The sequence below is a fragment of the Acinonyx jubatus genome, chromosome C1 (assembly GCF_027475565.1).
Source record: "Acinonyx jubatus isolate Ajub_Pintada_27869175 chromosome C1, VMU_Ajub_asm_v1.0, whole genome shotgun sequence".
NCBI classification, from domain to species: domain Eukaryota; kingdom Metazoa; phylum Chordata; class Mammalia; order Carnivora; family Felidae; genus Acinonyx; species Acinonyx jubatus.
In genome coordinates, this window is record NC_069381.1 from 180,741,329 (window position 1) to 180,760,253 (window position 18,925).

An 18,925-nucleotide genomic window follows, 5' to 3' on the forward strand; every position below is an offset into this window, starting at 1 on the left:
CCCTGATCTATTTCCGGGGCATATCTTAATGACTACTGTGATTTGGGCTGATTATAAACAGCCCCTTCTCCTGCTTACAATTCTAAATTAAAAGTAGGTCAGTCATCAACTGGCTAAAATCCCATTTGCCTTCAGCTTTCACTAGCTAATTTACAAGTATGCCAAAAGCTTCACAATGTACTCATTCTTCCCAAGGGCTTCCTATACAACCAACCACTAACCTGATGGATCTCTCAAGTTCGACCAAAATGTGCTTCTTTGAGTTAGAATTGTACATTGCAGGTGTTGTCACTTGACTATAGCCTTCTCTGTTTACGTAGCAAGCGATTTAATACAAAATATGGAAATTCAAATCATCACCCTTCAAAAATTCAGTCTATGATAATCTAGATCCAGTTGAGTGAATAAGCTGAGATGTTGTAAGCTATTAATGCAGAGGACATATTTCATGAATGGTTTCTCTTAAAAGAAGCCCTTTTTTCCTGGTGAAAAATACATTTGCATCTGTCTAGTTAGGTAAATGAACGCAGCATTCTAAGGACTGTATTTATGATCTTGAAAGCAAATTATAAAATAAACTTTAGATAACAGCTATGTAAACAGCACAGTTTCTGGAAACCAGAAATGAGACTGCTGGAGAAGAAAGAAAGAAAATGTGAGATGTCTGTGACCTTCAAGCATAGAGGAATAAGTTATGGAAAAATGCATCTTTAACTATAGATCTTCAATTTCTCCCTTACTAATTTTGGATTATCTTACAATATATAGTTTTTTAATTCTACATTCTAGCGTTACTTTGAGAAAACTGCCTTTATAATGTTAAAAAAATTTCACTGAGTAGGGGCACCTGGGTGGCTCAGTCGGTTAAGTATACGATTCTTGGTTTCAGCTCAGGTCATGATCTCTCAGTTCATGGGTTTGAGCCCCAAATTAGGCTCTGCACTGACAGCTGGAAACCTGCTTGGAGTTCTCTCTCTCTCCCGCTCTCTCTCCCTTTCCCTCCCCCACTCTCTCTCTGTCTCTCTCAAAATAAATAAACATTAAAAAAATTTTCACTGAGTATCTGAAGGTCTTCAGTCTCATAAAAAATTTCAGTGAACAACATGCAAATTTTGTGTGTGATAATACAGTAGTTCTCCCCCACCCTCACCCCCGCCATATCTGCAGTTTCACTTCCTGCAGTTTCACTATCCTGGGGTCAACTGCAGGCTGGAAGCAGATGATCCTCCCGACATCTTCAGAAGGTCAGTAGTAGCCTACTGCTGCATCACAGAGCCTATGTCATTCACCGCACTTCATCTCATTATGTATTTTATCTTCTCGCATCATCACAAGAAGGGTGATTACGGTGTAAGAGGAGACCCCATTCACCTAACTTTCATTACAGTGTACTGTTATCATTTGTTAATTGTTGTTAATCTCTTGCTGTGCCTAATAAGTTAAACTTTATCATGGGTATATATGTATAGGAAAAAAATACACTACATAGGGTTCAGTACTCTCCATGATTTCAGGCATCCACTAGGGCTGTTAGAATGTATCCCTTGCAGATAAGGGGGGGCTACTGTAATGGCTTATACTAATGTCCTATCCTGTCTAAAAAGGCTAGGACTTGTCAACAACCTCTGTTAAAATATTTTTGCTTATTCATATTAATAGGAAGTTTTTTCTAACCTATATTCATACCTTGTCCATTTATCAATCAATTTTCTTGGTGGTGTATTTACGTGTAGTTATTTTTAACATCTGAACATAGTTAAATTTGTTAATACAACAGGATTTAAAATAACTATTGATGATTTAGGGGAATTAGGAGGAGAGGGAGTTTTCAAGCATTGCTTGGGGCAAGGGAAATATGGTGTGTGGCAGAATGAGCTTGGTGGTGAGAGCATTATGGGTGGAATGAATGAGGTTTGCTGTTTCTGATTGAGATATCCACCTTTAGGGCAAGGGTGGAGACTAATAAGTTTTTATTATTATAATTCAATACGAGTTCCAGATATAGAGCAATCACTCTGAGAAGAGCCCATCAGTACAGAATGGACAGCTCAGATTTAGCAAGATAATAGCAAGTTGAATGTAACTATATTGATCGATATCACATTTCTGGGGCATGAGGAGAGGCCTGTCTGTGAAGTAAGGGGTTAAGTGGCAGAAGGGTGGGCCTCATTAGAAGGAGTTGCCTCTCAAGGGTGTCTTTCTGGCTGTCAGGGCCCTCCAAATGGAAGGCATCATTATCTCTGCCACTTCTCAGACACCACTCGGTTGCAAGATTCAAGGGCTCACCAGTACCCTAGAGCTTATTATGTACTCACGCAGAAATAAAAATCATTGCTTAGCTGGAATCAAAATGGAGTGTGAAAAGTGGTCAAAGATGTGGCCCGGAAATGTAGGGGTGATGGTGAATGGGATGCCAGATGGATATCGACAGGACTAGACTTCTCTTGATGTCAGTGTCCTCTCAACCTGTGAGTTCCCGATTGCCTACTCTCTTCCAGTGCCTGTGGCATCCTGTATCTACTGATAAGGGCCCATCGGTAACCCCTAATCTCAGGTCCTGACACAGCCATGTGCTACTTTGCATGGTCTGAGATCCTGTGCCCTGAACTACTGAAGACCTTAAAGTCAGAGAATTTTAAGATCTTTGTAGGTTAATAGATTCTACCCTGCACAAGACCAAATAAATTAAAATGTAATCCCATTTCAAATTAAATGCAATTTTTATATTTAAAAATATAAATTTGAACAGCTTTTTGTAATTGATTTTAAGAATTGGGCTCTCTGTTGGTCACTTAGTTACAATAGGCTGTGGTTTCTCATCAGTAATCACACATTCTCTGGGATTTCTTGGAATTGAGAAAAGCTAATTTACACATTATTTTCAAAATTAATGACATTTTTATAAATATGAAAGGAAATAATGTTGCTAAATTTTATATTTTATAGCTGTTTAAATATTTTAGTTTTGTAGTTTTATTTTTTGAGCCATCATATTTTTTAAACTGGTTTCAAACCTTTTTTGGGATCCCTGAAAAGTTCATAGGTCTTCATGTTTAAAATGATCTGTTTATAACTTTCTAACACAAACACAGGCTATTATTAGAAATATTGTCATTATTTCATCAAGTATCATTTGCTTAGGGAAGCCTTCTCTGACCTTGAATATGTTAGGTTTTTCTGCTATATGCTCTCCTAGCAAATTTTGCTTTCTGTAAGAGTTATTTCCTTCCATCAACTACAATTATATGATTATTTCTATTATTATTCATCTTTCTCCTCTGCTACCCTGTTGATCCCATAAGGGCAAGACTGCCTGTTTGTTCTCTAGTCCCTAGCATGGCATCTGACCAAGAATCAATAAATATGAATGAGTGGATGAGAGCATGAACCTGCAACTTCTTACAGGGGTTCTGTTTCAGGAGGAGGGCTTCATCGCTGACAAGGGCCTGAGCACTGAAAACTAAAAAGCATTCTTAAAATATATCCTCCTCCATCTTTTATTAAAGATGTCTGCCTTTAACAGCACTTGTTCTTGGCTGCTTGGTGTCCAGCCCTGGATATCTGGCTCTTCTGGAGATCCTGGGAACTACCTCATATACTTGACAAAGTAGTGAAGAAACTTTTTATTAGCTACTTAGAAATATATTTAAATCTTTGGGGATATTCAAAATTTAAAGATGCCCTATGTTTATTCTGGAGTTTCCCGGGAGTAATCTTGTTCACCACACTAAAAGGAACTTTTTTGAGAACTTAAAATTAGACATTAAAAAAAAATAAGGATTTCAATTTATTGAGCACGTAACTAGGTGTCACGAACTGGTAAGTGCATTCCCACGTGATCCCACTTAATCTTCATACAATTTAATTTGTTTGTTGCTCTCCCAATTTAACATACAAGTAAACTGAGCTTCAAGGTGGTTGTTCAGTGTATACAGGAACAGGTGGTAGGGCCAGGATATGAACTCAGTGCTGGCTCCAAAGCTCAGGCCTCTCCATTTTGCTATGCCAGCTCATATGTTTCTGAGCATTGCTGCTACCATTTTTGGAACACCCCATTAGTCCTTGAATAGGATCACATTAGGCAGTATGTGTTGAAATGGAGTGACTTACCCAAATGAGGTATTGCTTTTCTTTGCAACAAGCCCACGGGTCAGCAGTCCTAGACTCGTGCAGCGGCTCCCAGTCCTTCATCCGTGTCCCAGGCTCCTTCTGTCTTTCTATCCCATCATCCTCCGGGCCTGCATCCTCAAGGCTAATTCACGGTTTCTCCGCGAGAAGGCTGCTCCTTTCCAGGCTCCACACGCTGGCCTACACTGGGCATTATCAATCTTTTTAAGACTCTGGCAACTCAGTGAGAAGAAAAATGACATCTTTTGGGGGTGTTTTGCAGTATTTTATTAGTGAGTTGAAATCATCATTTTTTTTGGTTATTTATGCTTCTTTTTTTAAACTATTTGTTTTTGTATTTGCATTTTTTTTCTATTTGGCTGTACATCTGTTTTTTTTTTTTTATATATGTCATACCGTATTTATTTATTTATTTTAGTGGTTCATTTCTTTAATTGAGACGTAATTGGTATACAACATCATATTGGTTTCAGGTGTGCAACATGACAGTTCAATATTTGTATCTATTACAAAGTGATTGTCACACTACATCCAGTTATCTACACACAGTTACACATTTTTTTTCTTGTGATGAGAACTTTTAAGATTTATTTTCTTAGCAACTTTCAAATATATAATACAGTATGTCAACTATAGCCATCATGCAGTACATTACATCCCCAGGACTTTTTTTTTATATATATATGATTTATTTTCAAATTGGTTTCCATTGTACATCTGTTTTTTATTAACATCTCTTTGTGTATTTAGAATATTGGCCCTTTGTCATTTGATCATTTCTTGATTCCAGTTTTTTGTTTACCTTTTGATGTTGTTAATGGAGCGTTTTTCTGTGTAAGTTTTAAATATTTAGTCTTGGCATTTACATAGTCTTTTCTGGTTTTGAATTTTGCTTTAAATATTTGCTCATATATGTGCTTTTATAGTTTTGTTTTTTTACATTTAAATCTTTAATTCATCTGGAAGATATTTTGGAATAAGGAATGAATCTTGTTCATTGTAACTTGGTCTATAGCCATAGCTTTTTACATAAAGATGTGGGGAAAAAAAGGAAGAACATACACAGATTGTCAGACTGGCTGTATCATTAAAGCTGGACATTTTTAAAAAAATGGAATCCTAGCTAATACTTTTGGAGGGGATTAAAAAATAAAAATTTTGAGGGGCATCTGAGTGGCTCAGTTGGTTAAGCCTCTGACTCTTGATATCAGCTCAGGTCATGATCTCGTGGTCTTGGGATCAAGCACTGTGTCAGGCTCCATGCTGAACAAGCCTGCTTGGGATTCTCCCTCTCTCTCTGCCTTTCCTCCATTTGTTCTCTCTCTCTCTCTAAATAAATAAACATAAAAAAAAAGAATAAAAATTTTGAGACATATGGTTTCCCAGAAGAACAAATTCAAAAGAATGATATGTGGTTAAGGAACTAATGTTTTCAGAAAAAATACTGAAATGTTAACACCCACTTTTCTATGTATAGTGTAAACATTAAACTATGCCTCTAGTCTGGGAAAGAAAAAGGAAATGTAAATATCCAAATTTGGTGTATTTCAGTTTTATATTAATTACTGAAATGAAAAGACATGCTTTAAGAAATTAAAAGTCACTGTGCTAACCACATCTATTACAGTGATGTGAGTGGTTCTCTATTTGAAATTTTAACATGTTGAAAACAACTTTGTCCCTGATTAGCATGCCCATTAAATTACATGTGTGTATTTAGTAGTTTTTTTCTCATAACCAACAAAAGAAATTCTTACATTAGAAATCCTGGACTTCAGGTTTCCCAGATGTCTATTTGGGTGGGTCTTGGCCAACCCAAGCCAGGGAGCCAGGTCTATCTGCCCAAGGGCAGCAATGATTAACTGGGAGGGCATAATGAACACTCGATTGAAACTCGTTGGTCCATTCAAACTTTCTTTCCACACAGGCAAGTCTTCTAATTCCGCCCCAGAAAAAGTTCATGAGACAGTGTAGCAGCAGCGCCTCAGGGATTATGGGAAATCACAACACACATCTGGCACCAGGCTTCACCCCCAACGACCTTGTTCCAGCACCAGCGAATGTGGCCGTTTTCTGGGGTCTGCTGGGCCCAGGTGGCCTCACAACCTCTACCAAATGCCCTTCCAGCAGTGGAACTGCTTCTCCCCATGTGGCCCGAGAACCTCCTGGACCCCACTCTGCTCCTGGGGATTTGCCCTTCCCACCAGAGCACCGCCAGGTATCGAACTGTGGAGTTTCAGACTCTGCTCTCCCCCTGTTTGCAGTCTTAATGGAATTTAAATCCTCTCCTTTCTCCCCTTTTAGTTCAGTCCCTGTGGCTGTTTCCAATTTTCCACTTTCTCTCCAGCTGCTTTTGGGAAGGGGTGTTTTCCCGTATTCTCCCCCCGCCCCCAGGCTCCATCCTCTCTCCACATGCAAAAGCAGCTCCCTGCCCTCCGCAGCTTCTCTCTCCCCAAGTTCCCCTCTCCACCCCACGTACCTGCTGAATTCTGTAGTTCAGGTTGTGCAGATTGTTGTGTTAATCCTCAGATCAGTTTTCTAGGTGTGCAGGATGGCTTAGTGTTGGTCTGGCTGTATTTCATAGATGTGAGGCACACAAAAAACTTCCATGCTGTTCCACCATCTGGGCTCCTCTTGGGAGAGAGAGCATCTTAAGCAGGCTTTGTGCCCAGTGGGGAGCCCCATGACGGGCTCAGTGTCAGGAACCCACGAGATCATGACCTGAGTCAAAATGAAGAGTGGGATGCTCAACTGACTGAGCCACCCAGGCATCCCTCTAATCACTTCTTAATGATCGGTGGACTTGGAATCAAGCCAAGTTCTGAATTCTAGTTTCCCTACTTCAAAGCTGTGTATCATTAGCAATTTGCTGTAACTTTCTAAGTCTCAGTTTTCACATCTGTGAACTGGAATCAACCCCAATTTAGGTGATTGTGGTGAGGATGAAACCACCGGATCTGGTAAATATAAGCCACTTAACAGTTTTCGTCTCTTCCCTTCCTTTAGGGCTTGACATCTTTTGGTAGAAAATTTTATAGGCTTTAATACAAATATTTTATAGCATTCTTAATATCCTTTTAACATGCTGTAAGAATTCTGGGTAGAATATGCAGGATCCTTAACTAAATTGGTAGAGAGGATAAGCTTTATCTAGCCATCATACCAGGTGTTAGTCCCTAAGTGAGCCCCATAATGAAGATCTTCTGAGTCATGTGTTTGCTGTTTTATAGTGAACATCACTGAAAGCTACTATTTGTAGTAATCATGTGTTATGTTTTCTGGCTGACTGGACTGGCATCTTTTCTTTCTTTTTTTCGAACTTTTTATTGGATACAATTTCAAACTTACAAACAAGTTGCCAGAAGACTAAAAAAGAATTCTCTCTCTCTCTCTCTCTCTCTCTCTCTCTCACACACACACACACACACACACACACACCACAACTCATGGGGGCCCCTGGTTGGCTCAGTCAGTATACCCTGTGACTCTTGATCCCAGAGTCATGAGTTTGAGCCCCACGCTGGGTGTAGAATATACTTAAAAAAAAAAAAAGGAACTGTTGCATACCCTTTATCCAGACTCACCAATTGTTTACATTTTGCCCCATTTGCTTTATCAAACTTTCCATCTCTCTGTCTCTGTCTCTCAACATAGATACACACATACTTTTTTTTTTTCTGAACCATTTGAGAATAAGTGGCAGGTATTAGTCCCTTTGTGCCTAAATATTTTTGTATTTCATAAGAATTTTTTTTTACATAGCTACAGTACTATAACCAAAATCAAGAAATTTAACATTGATAACAATATCATAATCTAATCAGCAGTCCATAGTCCCAGTTATGTGATGTAACTTCCGACTGACGCACCAGCCACCCCTCCTCTCCATCTAGGATGCAGTCCAGGGTCATGTATTGCAATTAGTTATCATGTCTCTCTAGTTTCCTGGAATGTGGAACAGTTCCTGTTGTCTTTCATGTCCTTTGACCTTGGCATTTTTTTGTCTTTCATGACCTTGACATTTTTTTAAACTATGTAGGCAGTTGTTTTATAGAATGTTTGGGTTCATGTGGCATTTCCTAATGATTTCATTCAGGTTGTGTGTTTTTTGCCAGGAGTACCGCAGAAATGATATTGTGTCCTGTGTCAGGGATGTTGGTTTGTTCCATTATTGGTGATGTTAACTTTTGATCATTTGCTTCAGGTCCAATCAGAGTTTGACTTGGCACCATGAATAAACATGTGCGCTGTGTTTGGAGGATCTTGAGCCTGATGAGTGCTGCCCTGCCCAGTCCTTACAATACTCATATTCTGCATTCTCATTCCCAAGCTGGAGCAGTTTCACCCACGTGAGATGCCGATTCACAAGCGAGTCATGAGAAGAAGAAAGTTGAGCAAACGGCAGTCATTTTGCTGAAAAGAATGGCAGCAGAAACATTTGGGTTTGGGGCTGCAGGTCCCGAAAACAGTTGCAGCTGTTTTCCTGGCTTCCTGGCAGGGCTGCTCGGTGCCTCGCCAGGCTTGGTGAGTTCTCTTGTGTAGGTTTGTTCTTTGTCCTGAAGCTTAGCATCGAGCGTGGGTCTCTAGTCCTCCCAACAGCTATAAATTCTTCAATCAGCATTTCTTCCATTAAGACACAATTTACACATAGTAAGATGTGCCTATCTTAAGTATATAGTTCAAAGGTTTTTGACAATTGCATATACTTGTGTTACTTTCAACCAAATAAAGATATAGAAAATTTCTGTTACCATAGAAAGTTCCCCTATGTGCCTTTATAGTTGCTACATACCGAGTGTCTGTGTCTCCCTAACGTTCAGATGTTGAAATCCTCATCCCCCGTGTGATGGTATTGAGAGGTGGGCCTTTGGTAGGCGATTGAGTCATGAGGGTGGAGCCCTCATGAATGGGATTTATGCCCATACAAAAGAGAGCCCTGAGAGCTCCCTTGCCCTTTCTACCCTGTGAAGTTACGGCCAGAAGACAGCCGTCTATGAACAAGGAAGTTGGCTCTCACCAGACACTGAATCTGCTGGCACCTTGATCTTAGACTTCAAGCCTTCAGAACTGTGAGAAGTAAATTTCTATTGTTTAAAAGCCACCCTGTCTGTGGTATTCTCAGTCTGAACGGACTGAGTCAAGTCACACCCTAACCCCAACCCCACAAGCAGCTCTTACTCTGATTTTCGTCACTATAGATTAATTTCATCTTCTTAAATCTGTAAGTTTATGTCTCTGACCAGATTTGGAAATTTTCAGCAACCCCATTCCCTTTCTCCAACCCTCCCCCCAGAACACTAATGACAGGAATATTATATCTTTTGTTGTTTTGTTATAGTCCAAAGCCCTGAAGGGGCTGTTTTGTTTTTTTTTAAGTCTATTTTCTCTCTGTTGTTCAGATTTGGTCATTTTTGCTCTTTCAGTTCATAGATACTCTTTCTTTTGTCCCCTTCATTCTGCTGTTGAGCCCATCCAATGACCTTTTTATTTTGGTATTGCATTTCTCAGTGCTAAAATTTCCATTTGGGTCTTCTTTATGTCTTCTATATCTTTGCTGACGTTTTCTATTTTTGTCATTTGTTTTAAGCACATTCATAATTGTTTGTTGAAGCATCTTCATCGTAGGTGCTCCAAAACATTTTAAAGTTAATTCTGACATCACTATATTGTTGGCATCTATTTTTTGCATTTTTTTCATTTAGTTTTGGATCTTTCTGGTTCTTGGTTTTTATTATTTTCTATTGAAATTAGGTATTATTTTCATATTATGAGATTATAGATCTTAAATATTTATACCTTCTATGTTAGCTGGCTTTTTTCTGACACTACTCCAGTTCAGGAATGGGAGGTACCATCTACTCAGTTCTGAGTGGAGTTAGAAGACCAAGTTCCCCACTCAACCTCTGTTTGACACATGAGAGGGGTGTTCTTCCCTACTGCTGGGCACAGGTGGGGGTTCCAGTTCTCTATGTGGTCTCCACTGACAACTCTGTGGAAGTGGTCTCATTACCACTGGGCAATAAAGTCCTGACTCTTCACTAAGCTTCCTCTGATACCATAATGGGGAAGGAGAGAGATGCCTCATTACTACTGGATGGAGGTGAAGTTCAAGCTTCTCACAGGACCTCCACTAACACTTTGGGGTGAGGGCTGCAGGGCCAGTGGGGATGAAATTATGATTCCTTGCTCCTCTTTCTCTGACATCACCCTAGCCAATGTATAATCAATCTATGCTTCCCACTCCATCTGTACTGGTGTAGGTTAGGGTGAGGTCGCAGGTTTTTCTTTGGTGTTTGGCTGGGGTAGAGTGGTTATAGTCTAAATATTTGCTGTCTTGGTAGGCGTTTGTTAGGGTTTTTTGATCGGCAACATTGGCATTTCAAGATTGCTGGCTTCTTCAGGTCTCAAGTCTGAGATACGTGGGGCAAAAATAAAATCAAGGAACTTGCCACTGGTCATCTTAGGTTTGTTTTATGTGTAATGCTCAGGGTTTCAGTTATACATACTTCATGGGAGGAATCTACTCCCATCTTTCTGCAAGCAGAAGTCTCTATATTTTCTTTCATTAAGTGTTTAAGCCTTTTGCCCATTTACAATTGGGTGCTGGGGTTTTTTGTTATTGATTTATTGGAGCCATTTATATATTCTTATTATGAATCTTTTGCCAGGTATGTGCTTTGCAAACATATTCTCCCAGTCTGCAGCTTGCATTTTCATTTATTAAACCATGAGTTTAATGAACAGAAGTTTTAAATTTTGATGAAGTCCAATTCTAGCTACCTTTTGAACTAAACTCCTTTAATGCTAAATGAACCAAGGTCAATTTCTGTTGCTTGCAACTAAGAGTATTGGTTGATATAAGCCTACAAAGAATCACCTTGATACTTACACATACCATGATATTAATGCCCAAAACATTTTTGGCATCCATTTTTGGAATTGGCTCCACAAGAAGTTTATGACCGTAGCGAAACCAGGCTCATTATTTTAGAGCTTCGCCTAATATTCCACCATCAAACACCATCTGAGAACTTAATCATATGTCAGAACTGGCTGTATAAACTTTAGGTAATTGCACAATAAATTTCACTCTCAAGGTGTGATAAGTTGCACAACAAATATTAGTTAAATGGACGTGCCCTAAATTCTGGTAGTTTGCATTTAGCTAGTTTTCCTACATACCGAGGAGTATATTGATTTAACATGTTTAGTTACAGGCCTTCTCCACTGTTAGCACCTATTCCATTTGAATTCTCACTTGATTAGCCTTTTCATACAAGGATACTCTGGGGCCCTGAGGAGTTGAGAGAAGGAAATCTTTTTTAGCCTGATGCTGAAAGAGCCACAGTCCTTCCAGCCCTGAGAGAATGGTAGTGAGGAATCAGGGTAGTCAGTCAAGGCTAGGAAAATGAGACAGTCCTCAGCTCGTCCAGAATGAAAGAAATAAAAACACATCTGGTACATTTATATTCAAATATATAAACAACCGCTCCTGATAAAAGATTTGGAGTTAGCTGTGATCTGGATTGACTATAACTCTACCTCCTGCTTTTATGGGTGTCTGAAGATTCTTGAAAGCCTGTTAATTTTTCCATTTATTTTATACTGAAGGGAATTGTTGTGGTATTGATAGAGCTGCTCATCAGCTCAGTGGTGATTTTTCTGGTGAGTAGGTGTTAAATATTGCCATGAAAGATGACAGGGTGGCATTCAATCCAAATGGGAAAGCCCTAACAGGTGGTTATTGAGACCTAAGACAGGAGATACTGCACCAAGGAAAATGGCAGAACTTCACACCCACATCTATGATCTTGATGTTTTATCATTATAACTTATAGGTATTACAAATTCATATGCCAGGCCTCTAGAATTACATAGTATTATGAAAAGAACCAAATATATAGTTGACAGATAATGATTGGTCGCATCTAACTCCTTAGTCATATAGAGTCCAAGTTTTGTTACTTTTTTTTTGTTTTTAAAGAATAGACTCAAAGATACTTATATATATTTTAAATGCTCTAAAACCTTGGTCATTATTTCATTATAATACAGATTAAAAGCAAACTGTAAAAAAAAAAAGATGATTAACACAAATTAAAAAACTTAAAAGTGATTGATAAATTCCTGACTTTTCCTTTAAATTAGAAATATAAATTTCTATCTGTGTTTAATACTTCAAATCCCCTCTATATACTGACAGAATGACATAGGAGTGTCCACCTCTTGTAGACCCTGGCATTGTGAAAACTGACGTTTCTGAAAACACTCCCTGTTTCATAACTCATGACATTGTGTGGGCTGCAGAAGTAATGCTTGTTTCTACCAAAAACTTACCAACCCTTGAATATGGGACTCAGGTTCATCTGAAAATTAAAACAAAGAAAACATTTCTGCAAATATTGTTAATAGCCATTTCCAAAGAATACTACTAAGCAAAATCTTCTTAAGTTCCTTTATACTTATCAAGATAATGCTTCTGCATGGTAGAAGTGGGATAATTCCATGTTAATCTTATCAACAATTCATGGAGATTGTCCTAGTTTAGTTATACATGTAATATGTACCTGTCATATGTATAAAATGTATAATGAGCATTTGTGTTCAAGAAAACGATAACCCAATAACAAATGACATTTTATTATTCAAATGATCTTATAATGTCAACACCAATGCTAATAAAAATATATAATATGCTAAATTCATCAATGGCAAAGTCAGTTGTAATTCCCTCGAAGATTCCCACATTTCCAAGTAAGCTTTTCACAGATAAATGAAGATCCTCTATTATGTAGAATTTTCATCTTTAACTGTTAAAGGCTGGGAAAGGCAAAGCCATCCCTATTACAAGAGCAAGAAAAGCAGAGATGGAACAGATGGGTCTCCATACACATGGAGCTGTAAGTACCTTTCTGCTCTTCATATTATCTGCAATTTAAAATAAAGAAATTCTTTCTTTCTACCAAGGTTTCTAAATGTTGAGATTGTGGGTTCTTTTCATATTGAATTTTAAGGGATGCTGCTTTGCTCTATTTCTAAGCTATTGGAAGCAATAAAGTTTAAGCTCAGTGAATCAGTATGGAGTTGGTAACATGGTGACCCTTTCTTTAAAAGCAAAGACATACAGGGGCACCTGGGTAGCTCAGTTGGTTGAATGTCCAACTCTTGATTTCGGCTCAGGTCACAATCCCAGAGTCTTGGGATCGAGCCTCATGTAGGGCTCCATGCTAAGTGTGGAGCCTGTTTAAACTTTTTCTCTCTCCCTCTGCCCCTCTGCCCCTCTGCCCTTTTTATATGCTCTTGCTCTCTCTCTCTCCCAAAAAAAAGACAAACAAAAAGGATTTTTTTTTGGAAGAATATTTTCACAAACAGGGGCTTGCTTTGTATATACATGTTATAGTTAAAGACAAAATTTGGATTATTGTTATATTCAGGAAATGGGTATTTCATTAATTAGCCCTTTACATGTATGTGAAAGAGAGGGGGATTGAAAGAGAGAGAGATTGCTTTTCAGCTTAAGTAAGATTTTGACTTCCTGAGAACTTTCTAATTAGGTGAAATACTGGCTAATATATTTAGTCTTCTTACCAGGAAATGAATGAAAAGTACATCTTGTACATTCATGAGAAACTGAAGTAGATTATTGGTTAATAACCTAATGAGACATCTGTTTAAACAGATGTTTTAGTTGAGAGAAGTGTAAACATGATTCTAAATTTACAAATATGTTGGTTATTCTTCCTTGTCTGGGAGGTTGAGCCAAAGTTTATGCAGATTAAAGGAAAGCCAGAATCTGGAAAAATTCAAAGTATTACATAAATGCAGATAAAGTAATACAATAAAGTCAGTTGGCAATTATTTTAATAGTTATTTACAGGGCCTTCCATTGCTTTACTTCATTGCTCACATACAAGTGACCTGAGTTACTCCATCTTCCTGGTCAAACTGACCGTCGTCTAATTCCCGTAGGACACTGTCATTGCTGCTGAAGCCGGAGAAGCTGCTGTACTGTGTCGGCCTCCTCTCTCTTGTCCAACACTCTCCAGAAGGAGAGAGGAGGCACTCTGCAGGTGGGTTTCTGCTGTCTGTTGGTTGTGATGTGGCTGTGTCCAAACCGATGCTCCTGCTGGTGACTTTGTTCCTGTCTTCACCTTTTGTATGCCGGCTGGCTTTCCTCTGGAACACAAGAGATTGGCAACCAGGAATTAAAAAGAGGGGTGCTTTCCTGTCCTTTTGATCTAGCACATACTGTACTCAGCCTGAAACGTCTCTTCCTTGCTTCTCTTCCAGATCCTGCTCATCTTTAAGGACCAACTGAGAGCCACCCTTCACAGTCTCTCCTCCTCCCAGGTAAGAATGAGCTGCCTCTCTCTTTCACAATCTTTAGTAGCTTCTTGGCACGTCCTTCTCCTCACTGACAGATTGGTTGTGTACATATCTGGGCCCTCAATGATATCTCTGGGAGAGAGAAACCTGTTGAGATCATACTTTGGGGGAACAAAGTAGGGTAGAAATACACTGAAGGTTCTATTTTTCTTCTTGGTGTTAGTTGCAATACAGACAGCAGGAAAAGGACTTCATTGGCCACCTCATACCCATTTCACACAGGAATAGTCTGCACAGAAGAGTCACAAATAATTCTGATCATGCTTATACTGAAAGAATGCCTGGAGCGTCTTCCTAGGTCAAGCAGACCACTCTCTCTGTCCTGGTTCAAACTACTTCTGCCTGACATGGTACGAATGCTCAGCAACCAGACCACCTTAAGCTGCAGATGCTTCTGCTGTGAAATATTTACTGAGGGCTGACAATGTCCTTGGTGCAGTTCAGAGTAAAGAGGACATGGTCTTTGCCAAGGTAATAAGTCAAAATAAGATATCTAAGCCAATAAAAGGAAATCTCAAGAAGAAAACTGTAGCAACTCAACAGGTAGATGTTCAGACTCCTGATGAGATTTCCTTACCAGGATGTCTTTAATACTGATAACATGACATATTAGAATGTGATCATTTACTCTTAGGAACAAAAATCTGAACAAGGATAAACAAAAAAGAGATAAAATTTAAAAAGATAAAAAAGCACACTAATTTCCCAATTTACACAGAGTTTATTATTTGGATGTTCATTTATATGTTAGATGGAAATTAGGACTTCATTTTCCTAAATGCAACAGCTATAATTATAAAACTTAGGGAAAAAATATAGAAGTCAGATGCCCATGCCCAGGCTAGTCTTATAAAAGTTTATTAACTCAGAAGTTAGTTGAACTGTAATATATAAAATACAGAGGTATAGTCTACTGACTTTCATGGCAAATATACAAAGCAAACAAACAGGTTTACTAAATCAGATTTAATGTGCTACCATGGAATGCAACCACGGTCTATGACATTGTATAGGAACATTGCAGTCCTCAGCATGTTGCATAGAAAGGCGTATGTTGGCAGCTCTTTTTCTTGGCTGAGTTACTGGAGTCCTTGGGCAAGTTTAAGTTTATGGGTCCTGCCTCAACAAGAGCTTTCATGATCCCAAGTCAGAGATGGTTGTGGTGGTGACATTTCCATTGGCCCCCTTGTATTCATCAGATGCAAATATCAGAACTCAAATCCTTTTCTTTTTATTGTTATTCACTAGAAGCATTAAATTTATTTTTTATTTTTTTAACATTTATTTATTTTTCAAATTTTTTCTTTTTAAGGTTTATTTATTTTTGAGACAGAGAGAGACAGAGCATGAACGGGGGAGGGTCAGAGAGAGGGAGACACAGAATCGGAAGCAGGCTCCAGGCTCTGAGCTGTCAGCACAGAGCCCGACGCGGGGCTCGAACTCCGGACTGCAAGATCATGACCTGAGCCGAAGTCGGCCGCTTAACCAACTGAGCCACCCAGGCGCCCCAAACATTTATTTATTTTTGAGGGAGAGAGAGAGAGAGAGAGAGAGAGAGAGCATGAGTGGGGGAGGGGCAGAGAACGAGGGAGAGACAGAATCTGAAGCAGGCTCCAGGCTCTGAACTGTCAGCACGGAGCCCGAAGCGGGGTTCCAACCCATGAACTGCGAGATCATGACCTGAGCTGAAGTCAGACGCTTAACCGACTGAGCCACCCAGGCGCCCCAGAAGTATTAAATTTAATACAAGCATTGGAACCTGACAGATCTACTCTTCAGGTACTGGATTTGAGAATGGCACATTTTCTCTGGCATTGGGACACTCATCAGTGAGGAGATAGCCTTTTGGCTGCAAGAAGGGCTGACGGGTACTGCCAGACTGGGCTCCTTTCTCAAGCCTGGCTACTGGCTCTTTCCCACATGTATAAAGAATTCATTCATTCTTGAATGACCTCTCAATGCTGACTGAAAGAAAATAGGAAGGCAGGGGTGCCTGGGAGCACTTGGCTGCCTGGATCTTTCCTTCTTCACCAATGCCAGGGCCAAAAGTAAATTTTGCAATAAATTCCTTATTGCATGCCAGCCGTTAGAGGCCAACTCTCACTCAGTGAGAATTTACTTTTTAAAAAAAATTTTTTAATGTTTATTTATTTTTGAAAGAGAGAGAGAGAGAGACAGACAGACAGAGCATGAGCAGGGAAGCAACAGAGACAAAGGGAGACACAGAATCCAAAGCAGGCTCAAGGCTCCAAGCTGTCAGCACAGAGCCTGACACGGGGCTCGAAATCATGAACCGTGAGATCATGACTGGAGCCAAAGTGGGATACCCAAGCGACTGAGCCACCCAGGTGCCCCATAGTGAGAATTTTCCTAATAAAATGTGGGTATTATTCAGAATAATAAGATACTCTTGGTAATTCACTTATAGATAAGTATTAATAAGTAAACAGCCACCAAATGTAAATTTCACATATTAAAAGATAACACAATACCTAGCAACTCTAGGTTGCTAGGTAACTCTAAAAAAGATTTCAGAACAAACACTTTTATTTTCTTTTTTTACCTCATGACTCTTAATAAATATATCTTCAGCAATGATAATGCCTCCCCTACTCTACTCTCACTCCACATGAAGGAATAGCTTTTACAGCAGATCAAATTGCAATGTTCTTCTAACGTAGAGTGTAGGAGTCTGAAGCTCAACCAGTCCTGAGAGGTCATCTGCTTTAACCCCACATTCTAATGGAGGTAGGACCCAGGCCAAGAAGGAAGATAGGATTTGTCCAAGGTTGGCCTTGAACTGGAGCCCAAGGATCCTATTTCATTCCCTTCACACTACATTATCCACAGCTACAAATTTATGAGTAGACTTAATGGTCAAAGATTTGTGTGTTTTCCAAATAAAATTTTCCTTCAGTTACAAAAATAATACATGTTCAGTGTAGAAAACTTGGCAAAAACAAAGAAAAAAGCACAACCTACCTACAATCCTATCTTGCAGAGATACCACTGTTAAAATCTGGTGTATTTTACTATTTCTTTCTCTAAATATGTATGTATTTGCTTATGTCCACATAAATGTATACAGCTCACTTTTCTACTTAGCACTGTATTTTGAATATTTCTCTAAATCAATAAGGAGAAATTTTCCACGCTACATTGCCAGGCTTATTCATATATCTTCTCACTTTTCTCTGATATTTTCACTATAAAATTGGAGGAAATTATACCAAGATCTGGATGCAAATGTCATCCTTGATAATGTCATCCTTGATAAAATCCATTAACTTTTGAGAATCATTCTCATTTGCTAAAAATGGGTGATTCATTTCAAATATATGAGACCCAGTGACAAGTCAGTTGATTTTAGAGTATCCTACCATTCTGGCTTCCATTTTTTACTGTCAGTGTCTTAAAAACAAAAACAAAACAATGAAGTCAGAATTACACCAGTAATCATAAGGCATGGTCAGTGTTGTGATGAACAGGGTAGAAGAAGAGCTAAAAGATATGGTTTAGAAATAAAAACAAGGAGTGGACATTCAGGACTTCTCTTCCTTGTATGTCTCAGGCTTGGGAGAAGATCTCCCATACCTTGTCTCTGTATGTCTCAAGCTGAAGTGTAGTTCTAGTACCATTTGGAAGAGTTAGAGAAACATGCAGAGACACTACCCCAGCTTGCTCACAGAACTTGTTCCTGGGTCATTCCAGCTTGAGGTTGTCAGAATCATTCAAAACTGGTAAGGAAAGGGGTAGTGGACAACTACCTTTCCAGTCAGTTTTCCTATCCACCTTCTTCTCTGCCGTAGTGTGGGCACATGACCCAATCAGATCCAATCAGAGTCCTTCTCTGGGATTGCTATATGGACTCTAGGATAAAGAAGCTCTTTCTTTTTGATGAAGTGGCCACACTCACCTGATTAGAAGCCCTCTGCACATATGCCCCTAGAAGCTGAAATAAACAGATGAAAAAGAACACCCTGGTAATGTGGAATCTCTGGTGTCAGTGCCTGAGGGCTTGGTTCTTATAGCTCTTTATTGATGTTGTAAGCTATGCTGGCATCCTTTCCACCTAGAAGCTAGTAAATTCCCTTATATACACACAGGCTAATCTGAGCAGGGTTTCTGTCCCTTACATTCCCAGGGACACCAATAGATAAGAACACAGGTGGCCTAGAAGAGAGCTGTTCTCCAGCCTGAACATTGTCCTGTGGCAACAGGGACCACTCTTTCTCTTCTGCTCACACCAGGAAAAAAACCCATTTACTTTAAGTGGAAAGCATTCCCTAGATGAAGAACCTCGTTAATGATAAAAGCAAAATGCCTTCATCTTGATTTTTGCATAATTTTCTTTGAGATACTCGATGCCCTCTATTTACACTAGCACTTGATTTGATTTCACATGGATTTC

General features: G+C 39.2%; 1 protein-coding gene and 1 long non-coding RNA gene across 6 annotated transcripts in view; one reads left to right on the forward strand and one right to left on the reverse strand.

Moving 5' to 3' along the window:
* The first annotated feature begins 4,861 nt into the window (after positions 1 to 4,861).
* The window catches only part of LOC128314100 (uncharacterized), a 120,961-nt gene continuing 106,897 nt past the window's right edge, over positions 4,862 to 18,925 (forward strand). Inside the window, exons 1-2 of the long non-coding RNA XR_008295510.1 lie at positions 4,862 to 8,652; positions 14,419 to 14,478. This is a non-coding gene — a long non-coding RNA (uncharacterized LOC128314100). The remainder of the gene's footprint in view (positions 8,653 to 14,418; positions 14,479 to 18,925) is intronic.
* The window catches only part of RFTN2 (raftlin family member 2), a 79,701-nt gene continuing 73,528 nt past the window's right edge, over positions 12,753 to 18,925 (reverse strand). For all 5 annotated transcript variants that reach the window (XM_053215506.1, XM_053215508.1, XM_053215507.1 and 2 more), the window contains one exon: positions 12,753 to 14,304. In XM_053215506.1, coding sequence (XP_053071481.1) covers positions 14,032 to 14,304 — 273 coding nt within the window. In that variant the 3' untranslated portion in view covers positions 12,753 to 14,031. The remainder of the gene's footprint in view (positions 14,305 to 18,925) is intronic.